The following is a 12,277-nucleotide window of genomic DNA, read 5'->3' as shown; positions in this document are numbered from 1 at the left end:
TTATTCCCAATCCGGTGAGAAGTCACCTTTTCTTTTGTGATTGCCTGAAACAAAAAAATATTACCGATAGTTACCTATGGCGAAAACGTTTGGAAAGTAACATAAAGGGAATAGAGTAGGGCTTATGCGGGGGAAATGAAGTTTAGGGAAAACAAGATTAGATAGAATTAGAAACACAGATTTAAGAAGAAGGAAAGTTAAAGACAGTTTGTGAGAACAAGTAGAAAAATCAAGATTGAGATAGTTTGTCCACTTAAGAAGAATGAGAAAAATTTGTGAGCTTCACATGAACGGAAGAAGACCAATAGGAAGACCTAGAAGAAGGTGGATTGGCAAGGTGAAAGGTGATGTGGAAGCAAGAGGAGTGCAATGGCAGTATGTGGAGGAAGAGGAATTGTGGAGGGACAGAAGAAGATGGAGAGGCCTAGTGAACACCCAGACCTGGAGATAACCAGATAGGGAGAGGATTTGTGTATGTATGTAAAATAATATTATATGAAACCATTATTGTATTATATAATTAAAGTAAAAGTGTCTTAAGAAAAAATTATCTCATTATCACTTTAAAACTTGAATAAATGTATAACAGTTAGGTTAGGTTAGGTGTACGGTAAAATAGTTTTTACAATAATGCAAAATATATTTTTTTTTTTACTTGTACATGTATAAAAACGATTAAACATATTTTAGGTTGTAAGTTTTTTTCACAAACAAATTACTAAGCTCAAAACCATTAGGAATTGACTTTTGTGAAATAGGGCTCATAAATATTAGTTAAAATAATATTACCTTGCTTTATGAAGAAAACTCTAAGTATATGACTGATATGTCTCCGCTCCATCCCTATGTGCATCAAATTCCTTCGGACGTCCACAACATTCTTCGGTGGAGTAATTTCTTTTGCTTCAATTGCACCTAGACAATAAATGGTTTTAGTTGTTAAAATCCCATGCTCAATCATATGCTTAGTGTTACTGTTGCACTTAGATCTCATCCGTTTCAGCTAGCTATTTACATGATTAATATTTCGTATCATACATCAACTATAGTTTAATTTACTAATTTTAATCATCCTTACCAATATAATATTTTCTAAAAGAGTTTTTAATCGATGAATTAGTAAAACCTTAAAAAGAAAAGGAAAACAGCAAAATATCCATAATGGTATAAATTTATTTAAAAGATGACTAAAAATATATCTATATATATTTTGTATCAGCGGATAAAGAAAATATAACTTAAATAGGTTTTTATAGTTCTAAATCACAGTTCATTGCATATTTCTCCTGAATTGTGACTTTGGAATAGCACGGACTTTATTATAGATTTTATTGACGAACATCTACGTCATATTGTTGGAAAATTACCTTGATGAACAACCATAAACGATGTATATACAAAGTACAATGTTGGACATTAACGTAGGATTGTTAGGGTAGTTAATAATAGTAAAGATCTGTCATGTTAGGCCCCGGCCACGCGAGGCGAATTTAAGCCGCGCGGCTTATCTTCGCGCGAAGTTAAGCCGCGCAAGTGCCTGGCCACATGGGGCGGATGAACCGCTTCCTGTTGGGTTTTCTTAGTATCAGTACTCTATTAAAACATAGTTCAGTTCACTCTTTTTAGTAGTCATTGACGAAAAACTAATGTTAGTTTGCGCATTAAAAGCGTGTGGTGATCTGGAACCAAATGTTAACCGAAATAATTGTGTCCATCTCTTCATAACGAAAAACCAATTGAGTTTCAAACCTTTTACGACCACATGTGAAACCATAGTTCGGTGTTTTTTAAACATTGTTCAAACACCACACAACCGGTTACAAACACACAAAATACAAACTCAAAAACCACTGGAAATGTCCGAAGAATATCTCCAATAAGCGCGGCTGCCACGCGGTCGAACCGTATCGTGTGGCCACTCTCATAAGACTACATGTGTCATCCCCTCCAACGCGGCTTAACTTCGCGCGAAGATAAGCCGCGCGGCTTAAATTCGCCTCGTGTGGCCGGGGCCTTAGGAGGCATAGATTAAATAAACTATTTATATTCGGTGTAAAGTTAAGCATCTTCTTACGTGTATTGGGTAATTTTGCCCCGTACCCTTATCTTTTTAAAATACATACTGTCTTTCCGTCCCATATTTATAAATATTAACATAAAACTTACTTGTAAATTTACCAATCCAACCAATGAATACACACATGTGTTTTATTTTCCAATATTTATCTGGAAGTGTTGGTTGTAACATCCACCCTCTTCCCTCGTAGACCATGCCATCGTATCCAACAACAAAACTGAAAATATCAAAAACCACTTTTAGGATAGGCAAAACAAAGTACATCAGAGCCTAATTTAGGTTCTAACCTTGAGAAAATGTAAAAAATATATGTTTCAAATACTTGTTAAACATGCATAAAAAAATAATAATAAACCACGTTTGACTACATGTATTCAAAAATAGAGCTATCTAGGCTACAAGAAATAATATTTTACGAAATGTAATTGATTTATATCGTAGTTTCATCCCACAAAGACCCTTATCAAGAAACATATTTATGACTAAATGGGAAATTACATAAAAGTACGTATAACATAATTAAAATACATACAATCTTTAAGACGACAAATATAACTAAAATGTAATAAATATCTCCTACTGGATTGGTATTTTAATTTATTCAAAAATGTTATCACAATAATAATTAATAATAAATTAATTCAATAATTAAACATGTATTAACATTAAAATTTATATTGTATTAATATATATTGACATGTCTAGCTGTAAGTACATTCTCGCAGTTAAGTACTGATTAACTAGTACATGATCGTAGACATGTCAATAATAAATAATTTCACTATAAAACGAGTTTGAAATTTATCTTTATAACTTAGGTTTATTATGATGTAAATTTACCTATAATTTTCTATGTCAGATTTTTATTTATCTGGTTTCAGTTTTGGTTATCATAAATTAGTTTTAAGTATATACTGGATCCCATCCGTAAGTAAAGTGAAAAATAGGTTTAATTAGTCATAAAAAAGTTAAATTAGAATGATAATCATTCCGGTAAAATATTATAATATGTGTCAGAACATTCAAAAAAATTTAAGGTACCGGTGTCTACAAACTGTAGCAAAGAATTGATAAAATACCCCCGCTGACGTAAAGCTGCATACTAAGCGAATTTCCATTTGTCTGAATTGATATACAATTAAATCCATTTATATAACAATAGGTTAAACAAGTACCTAGGTTTGCTGCTACAGGGAGGCTAATAAAGTATGATTCGGTAAAATGTTAATAGCATTGTATAATATAAATACATTTGCCAAGTTTGGTCAAAATATTTCAATAAATAAGAAAACTACAACCTTATACAATATTCTCCATAAGAATAACATAGGGATTTTAAATTTACTTTTTTTAATTTCTCCGTAACCAATAACACCACAAAAACACTTTTTGTATTTTTGTTTTTTCCTTATATTCTCTTTAAAATGGTCTAGAGATAAATTGGGAAATGATGTGTTTTGATGGTCAAAAATGAGAAAACCCCATTGTACCTCATAAAACTCCCCGTAAAACCACGTTCCCATCGTCCGATCATGCTGGCTCACGAACAAAGTCAAGTTAATCCCGCCTTAACACCTTCAAACCAAATTTAATCAAAATCGAACAAAAGCTACTCAAGCTATCGCCACTGGGAAAATCAAAATGAAAAATCAAATTGGTATCAAATTGGCTCAAGTCTTACCATAAGACCTACGGTAATAACTACTTTCCTATAGGGAAATTTGTTAAAGGCAAATATGAAATTATTATTATTAATTTCTCCCCTTGGAACATATTACCTTACTTTTTGTATTCACTTACAGGGCATAATATGGATCTAAATGGCACGTAACCATTCAAACATCAAACAATCATCGAGGTTCATACTTGTATTTAATGTCTGGACAGTCCTTGTCAGCCATGTGGTTTTTTTGCATCTTCCTCATGATGTCATTCAAGGAGCCGTCGTTGGGCTGATAACAAGGCCGTCTGGCAGCGTACTCTACCACATAGTGGTGGACTGGCTGATGTTGCATATCGTGGGTGAATTTAGCAGGCTTCGCCCCCCACTCCTCTCTAGTGACAAGGTGAAGGGGCAGAGTCACCTGTGGTCTATTGAACATGGCTGCCTTCAAATGTGGGTTTGATCTAGGGAAAAATATGCTCTAGAGTAAATAAAGTTTACAATATTTTTTGCAATTATTTAACAGCTGTATATGTATGGATAAATCTTAGTAATGCTATAGATACAAAATTTCAATACAGAAATGAGCTTCAGTTTTCAAATGTATATTTTACCATTCTTCGATAACCTCAAGGTACTAGGTATTTATTGTTATGTGGTCACCGACCATAGGCCTAGTTTTTTTTTATTATTTAATAGCTGTAAATATACCAGAAGAGATTAAGTTTTCGTCAGGTACAGAGAAGTCTTTAGGATAATTTCAGGAGTAGTGAATCAGCAAGAACATCTTAGACCACTTTTCAAACAGTTGGGGGATGACTGTCCCCTGTCAGCTTTCCGGTTGTGGTGTAAAGAGAGAGAACATGAGGTGGAGGCTAGATGTGATATACATCGGTACAACACAAGAATAAGAATATTGCCTAAATGTCTGGAGATCCAATTAACAATTGTTTATTAACAATTAATAAACAACTAAAGGTCACTGACCATTAGCCCATTATGTCATAATTCCTAAGTTTTTTATTCCGAAATAACGAATAATACATTGTACTGGAAAGTCATTACAATAAACAATAGTGAAAACTAAGAACTGAAACTTGAAAACTGAACTTTCTTGGTCAGGGTAATTGGATGTACAAAGACTACTAACTAAACAATTTAAATTTTGGTTAGATTACAGTATTTACAATTGTTTAAGTGAATACGCATATTAAAGGCTTAATTCATAAATCTTAACAGAATTAATCTTTGATGAAAAACAACTGGGATTGTTGTATATAATATTAAGAGGACATTTAGTATCCCATCCTCACTAAAGAAGGTGCCTAGAACAAATTGCATACAAAAATACACACACTGTATTATTAACTCTGAAAAACATTTTATAAGTCATGAACTATGATATATTATTTGGTGTTTTCGAAATATAAAATAGATAAATTTAACAGAAAACCCATCAATTATTGTTCTCTACATAAAATAAAGAAAATAGATCGTCATTTTCTTTATATAATATGACAACAAAATAGTACAGCAAATTCAGTAAAACGAATGAAACGTGAAATAACTTCATTATTAAAAGTTATTGGCTCTGTTATAGCCTGTATCACAACCAATAACGTACATTGGTTTTAGAACTGTTAATCAATCCTACAATAAAAACATTAGGTAATTTAATGATGGTAGATTTAATGGGTTGGCATTTCAGTAAAATACTGAATGTTTTGCATTTTTCAGGCAATACAGTTTAATAAAATATCAGTATAGGCTTCTTCCAAGTCAGTAAGGGTTGTTAAGGACTTGATTTTTTTTTTTTTTTTTGTATAAAGTTATATTAACTTACAAATGTTTAAATATAATGTCATACACGTTACATGCCTATGACAATATAATTATGAAGAGTTAGTTATACTTGCCTTTAAACAAATATCAGTCCTCACTCAAGATAACCACTGGACGCCACTATCTACATCTGGTTAAAAACCATTGAACCCTGAATATGAACCAATGAACTCTTATCAAGATATAAGAGTGTTCTATATAAGAGTTAAATATAGAAACTACGTCATTCGTTGGGATTGTTTAAAAGTAAACAACTCGTTAACCTTTGATTTCCAACTCAAAATATTACTATCGATAATTATTATGCGATATTTAGCTTATACAAAATTTTTATATTATATTTTATGTATTTTTTTTCGTATAAAAATTAATATTTTATAATAAACGATAGTTAAGTCTATGTAAACGTTTCGTTTGATATCATTATATTTTGCTGATTACTAAAAGTATCAACCTCTAAGTAAAATCGAAAACTAAAAAACCACGCCTTAACATACTTTTTAAAATAATAAATTAAAATGTTGTTGGCTGTCAAATTGCTCACTTATTAATTAGATGATTAGCAGTACCGGTTCTAAGAATAATTCTTGGGTTATTTCTATGCTAAAAGTAAAATCAAATGTACCCAATAATTAGGACTAATAAATGGGCCTGCCTGAAGACAAGCTGGTCTAGTTCAAAAATACAGCTTGGACATTCAAAATACTTCTTAACTTAATGCCAGCTTAAATTTGCAATATGGTCTTGTTAGCTTGGCATATTTAAGAATTCAATAGGCAATGGTTTATAGTCTTGTTGTTTTCAGGTTGTCAAATAAAAACATGAATCTTATTGCATATTAAATATAGAGCTTTATTCTTGACAAGATGTTATTCTCTATATAGTCTTAAGAGTAAATAAAGGAGAGCTCATAAACAGTACCAAACAATTTCTAAAATTAATCTTTACTTCAAGAAATAAAATCTCGTTACAAAGATGGGTCGAACTTAATGTGCTTGATATTGATTAGTAGGTATAACTCACTAGTAAATTTAACATTTTGTAGTCAATATCTGACGTTTACCTTTTAAACTAAATAAAATGAATAAATTTTTTGAACCATGCAAAGACGAGGTATTTTTATTAAACCAATACAAAAGGTAAATACAAGTACTATTTTGTTCCATTTAAGATATTTTTCGTAATGCATTTTTCCTTTGATTAAATATACGAATATAAATATGTATGATAAATATATTATAATAAATATAAACAAATATCTAACGCATTTTGAAATTAAAATTCATATTACTGGCTTTTTACATTTGAAAGCTTAAATCGTGTAACCAATAAGGTTTGGTCTTGGTAAAATTTGTTTTAGCATAATTTTAATTTAACAATAAAACGTATTTCTAATACAATATAGGTATGGACTTTATCTGCTGTTATATTTCAGATTTGTTATGGTTTGCATAATTCACTAATTTTTTAAATTAATGATAATTTTAGTTTAAGCATTGAGTAGTTAAAGACATATACTATTATTTTATAAAAGAAAAATTGGTTCAGCTTTCTAAAATAAATAGTATTGACATTAAAAGTTCTAGATCTATTTCGTCCAAAGAAAATTGTAGTTTACGCAAAAATGTTCTAGCATCATACACTGTTAAAACTACAAATTTACCAACCAAACGTTTGTACTTATTGCTTAAAAACCAACTTTCCATAAGAAACAAATGTTTAAAATACAACAAAATCGAATCATCTGTCAACATATTGATGTTGAAAGCTCGAATTTCCATTTCCCCTTAAAACTGATGACACATTCGTTGCTGAATTCCCTGTTTTGTCCAGAAAGATCTCATTGTAGTCCTTTGACAGATATTTGTGTTCTACTCCGTACTCCAACAGCCATCGGTAAGTACCAATCATTTCCTCAGTAGGGGGCTCATCTTAAAATAAATAGTTTTGTGAATAAGTATTTTCAAGACCATATTCCTGAACATAAAACATTTACAAGGCAATAAAGTATGTAAGTAGCAAGAGCCCATGACTGCCAGACTTTCGTCATTTTATAAAAGCTGAAAGTTTCTCAGCTAATGCTCCCAGTTCACTTAAGAATGATAGGCAACTATGACATTTGAATTTTGGTTACTTTGGTAAAAAAAAGGTAACAAAGGTCAGAAATTTGCAAATAACCATCGTTATAGTATAAAGCTTGGTTCTTTCATATTTTCTTCAGAGGAATGTTAGAAATCATTTCCCCCATTGCCAGACACTTTGTGCGGTTTAAACCCTCTGCCAGACACCCTTAAAAACTAGGTATGACGAAGATTAATTTTCGTCATTTTATAAAAGCTGAGATTGATATATGTTATTTGGGGAGCTATCAAAAGACGTTTTCTCAAAAGCCAGACACTTTCGTTGGTAACTTTATCTAGCCAGACACTTTAAAGTCTGCCATAATAAGCTTAACTGTTAGATGCAAACAGCGAATTCAGTTCCAGTTTGGAACAGATCTCTGTGCCAAATGTAAACGGTTAAATTACTTACTTTCTTCCTCAGAGTCTGTTTTTATAATAAACCATATGTTTGATGTAAACATATGTTATATTTGCATTTAATTGTGTGTTTATTTCTGCAGTGTTTTGAAAATATGTAATTATGTTCTAAAACCATTGGGCACAGAAAACTATTCCAAACTGTAACAGAAGTCACTGTTCGTATGTAGCAGTTAGCCCACAACTACCTATTATATTACAACAGACTTTTAATGTGTCTGGCCAGATGAAATAACCAACGAAAGTGTCTGGCTCTTCAGGAAATGTCTCTTCATAGCTTCCTAAGTAACATATATCAAATTCAGCTTTTATACTGTGATATAAATTAACGCAATTACGATTAGAAATAAGTTGTGATTTCACCGTTTACATTTGGCACAGAGATCTGTTCCAAACTGGAACTGAATTCGCTGTTTGCATCTAACAGTTAAGCTTATTATGGCAGACTTTAAAGTGTCTGGCTAGATAAAGTTACCAACGAAAGTGTCTGGCTTTTGAGAAAACGTCTTTTGATAGCTCCCCAAATAACATATATCAATCTCAGCTTTTATAAAATGACGAAAATTAATCTTCGTCATACCTAGTTTTTAAGGGTGTCTGGCAGAGGGTTTAAACCGCACAAAGTGTCTGGCAATGGGGGAAATGATTTCTAACATTCCTCTGAAGAAAATATGAAAGAACCAAGCTTTATACTATAACGATGGTTATTTGCAAATTTCTGACCTTTGTTACCTTTTTGTTGCCAAAGTAACCAAAATCCAAATGTCATAGTTGCCACTCTTTCCTGAACTGGGAGCATTTGCTGAGAAACTTTCAGCTTTTATAAAATGACGAAGGTCTGGCAGTCATGGGCTCTTGGGCTATTAACTTTATACTTCAGTCCCGTATGGATGGAAATGGACTTTGGATTTTAATATTTTCAATCATAAAGAAAAATATGCCGTATTCGTCCTTTACTGAAATGATAATTAATTTATGTGTTTAACAACTAAAAGACATGCTTTAACTTGCAAGACCTGGCACTTCGTGTGTTCTTGTTCAAAACGAAATGTCTAACAATAAAAGTATTTGTAGTTATTAATTTTTATTACAAAATTGACCAACATCGTGACTATTTCTTTAACTTTTAAGTCGATAACAAAAGAATATAAAATTAAATTACAGAGTACCCGAGTTTATAATTATATGTTACCCTTATGGCTTATATAAACTCTACAAATGATCAGTAAAAATTACTTGAATTTTATCCAGTTTTATTACCTAATAGTTTGTATTCATTTTATTTTATTTTTGATAACATATTATTGAACATGGTAAATTTTTACCAAATATTTTAATTATTAATTAGAATGTTGAACTGAAGTAGGATTTTATGAAACGCACCATCAAATCGGCCCATAAATGCCACGTAAATGCAGTCATCAACATCAAGTCGAAACTTGTCTGGGATTGAAGGTTTGATATTCCAACTTCTACACTCATATACTGCAGCATCTCCACCTATTAGGAAACTGGTAAAAAGTGGAAAAAAAATGTAATACAATATAGTAAAACTAACTTAACATTTTAGCAGTAGTGAACCAAATATAAAATAAACACTAAGTAGAAAGACTCAGAACTAAAGCACTAAGTAAAAAAACACTTGAGGCAAATTTAAAAAGGTTATAGTATGTTTGTGTTCAAATGACTGAACACCATGATAACTGAATACAAATAGTTTACGAATATTCAAATCTTTAATTTATGCCAAAACATTCATAGAATATTCATACCAAATGGGTAGGCATAGGTGGAAGTTTATTATAAGCCTGTTACCCGGGAAAATTGAAGGATTGAGTGAATTAAAATTCTTTATTTGAAAATAATTGTATGTTAAACTTATAGTCTAATATAAATATGCATATCTCTTATAGGTAGACTGTTTCTATTTGCCAATAAATGGCATAGATAAAAATCATTGTAGCAAACCATCGAATAAAACTCATATAACTATCGATGTCACATTGATTTAAAAATGCGCATCATCTAAATACTAGGTGATACAATTGAAATTAAGTGCAAAGCTATACACAAAAATTTAGCTTACATGCATATTGTTCTAGTTTTTCATATTCTAAACGGTCCTAGATTCAGCTACACAAACAAACCCGTTAATCTTCATTTATTGAATATCAGTGAACTTTATATTTTACTGTCAGATTCAAAAGAAAAATAAATGTATGTGTGATTTAAGAGGTGTGTTGTTTTATGTCTGATGTCAATTAGACAGTCTTTTCTTAAAGATTTTCACTTAATCATTAATATAATTCTTAGTATCAGAGTAACATTTTATAAGAAACGTGGTACGGTAATTATTTTAGTAAGGTTGTAGTTACTTATTAACAATATTTATACATGATATTCTACTCTTTGACACGTTATTAAAACTAATTAACAATATATATTAATCGGTTCGTAACCATTCAAACATAGGAAAACAGCTCATTTTACGGTATTATGTTTATGATACATGTTACAGTGTAAATAAAAATAAAAAATAAATTCATTCCAGTCATATTAAAACTAAAGGTCCTTAGAATAGTATTGTCAAGTCCAACAGGAAATTAATATACCTTTAGAGTATGCAAACACACCATTATAATCATCGTAATAGGTATATTGCATTTACATTTTTTATTCTCTAAATCCAATGCAAACATTGGTGTTGGTTTAATAGTGGAATAAGCAGGTATAGTGATAGAACGCTGGGTTTAGGTGTCCAAGATTACGGGTTCAAATACAACCAGTCAAGAATATCTATTCGATATCGCTGTGACCATCCAAGCCTAGCCTGGAGTATTGTTGAGGACAGTTCCGTGCTAGAGCCTCATATTCTAGGATCAATTACGGTCAAACACAACAACTACTTTTATATAATCAAGAAAAAAAACTTACTTAAAACGTATGTCTCCCAGGCTACGCCCAAAGATGTGACATTTCTGTGTCCATTTGATTTCTCTCTTGCACTCTTGGTGGTCGAAGCAAGGGTCCTTCAGGGTATAACCTACAACTACAGATGCCACAGGACAAGCCATCGGCTGTAGGAGAGCCTGCACTGGGTCATGGCGTCTCCATTCCTTTCCGGTCACGAATATAACTTTATTCCCTCCTGCGCAGCGGAACGTTTCACATAGAATATTTGTTTTGGTTTGAAAAAATTGCAGTATATTACATTAAATTGAGCATGTAATGCACAAAAGAACGTAAATTAGTTGTAGTGTTAATGATTCTTACATGAAAAAATAACATAAAACAAAAAACCTAAAGAAAAAAAAACAACTATAAAAGTTTTGAAAATAGTTGGTAGTTAAATTGCTATAATAAATATGAGTGAAACTTTATTTACCGCCAACACCTTAAAAATGAATATAAATGATATCTTCGTTGCCGTAACAGCTTAGTTTCTTTACTAATTTACAAATATTGTTGACAAAAACAAACTATTACAGTAAGTATATTAATAAAGGATAACGCACCCATGAAAATAAAGCTTACATGCATTGAACCATTTCACATGGATACAAAATGTTTTAACATTGTATGATTTTTATGAATGAAGTATAAAAAACATTTTATCGTACAACTTACCGGGAAAATATTTACAAAATCCGTGTAGTATGTTTTTTTGCATATTTAAAATATTATCTATATCCGGTGCACTATCGTTTAACATAGGAATTTAATGACCCGTAGAAAAAAATAGCTTTCGGAATTCCAATGCATTTTTCTATAAGTATTCGAGGTGTTTAACATAGACATAGGTGTTTAACATAGGAGTGGTAACATAAATTGTTTCGTTTACACATTTTTAGTTTACTTAATTAGTTTTTCAATTTTACTATAATATTACATTTTGACAATGGCTGAAACAGTCTTTTTCAAATGTAGTGGGATTTAATGTATATTTAAACTTAAAGATAACTTTCTTACCTTAAAATGAAAGATGTATTACATGGGTTATAAATAGCCTTATTTTATTAAGGCAATAGTAAAAACATCTCAGATTGTATTTGAAATAGACACCATTTGAGATTACTACACTGTTCGACAATTGCACGTAATACTTAGGTTAAAGATCATTGAATTACTACTTTAAAGACAATTAGATAACCACAA

At 31.1% G+C, this 12,277-nt stretch overlaps 1 protein-coding gene across 1 annotated transcript; it reads right to left on the bottom strand.

Moving 5' to 3' along the window:
- Positions 1 to 11,641, bottom strand: LOC128985285 (peptidoglycan recognition protein 3-like). The gene is made up of 8 exons (XM_054404675.1): positions 11,638 to 11,641; positions 11,057 to 11,270; positions 9,506 to 9,633; positions 7,384 to 7,513; positions 3,944 to 4,204; positions 2,167 to 2,294; positions 790 to 915; positions 1 to 44 (listed from the first exon to the last, which is right to left on the bottom strand). Exons 1-8 carry the CDS (start codon positions 11,639 to 11,641, stop codon positions 1 to 3), a joined length of 1,035 nt encoding a protein of 344 aa, XP_054260650.1.
- Positions 11,642 to 12,277: the final 636 nt, after the last annotated feature.

Source organism: Macrosteles quadrilineatus, unplaced genomic scaffold (genome assembly GCF_028750875.1).
Source record: "Macrosteles quadrilineatus isolate MER2022 unplaced genomic scaffold, UCM_ALF_1.0 Scaffold_2__2_contigs__length_208266976, whole genome shotgun sequence".
NCBI lineage: Eukaryota > Metazoa > Arthropoda > Insecta > Hemiptera > Cicadellidae > Macrosteles > Macrosteles quadrilineatus.
The sequence above is the reverse complement of the archived record's forward strand: the minus strand, read 5'-3'. Positions and strand labels throughout refer to the sequence as shown.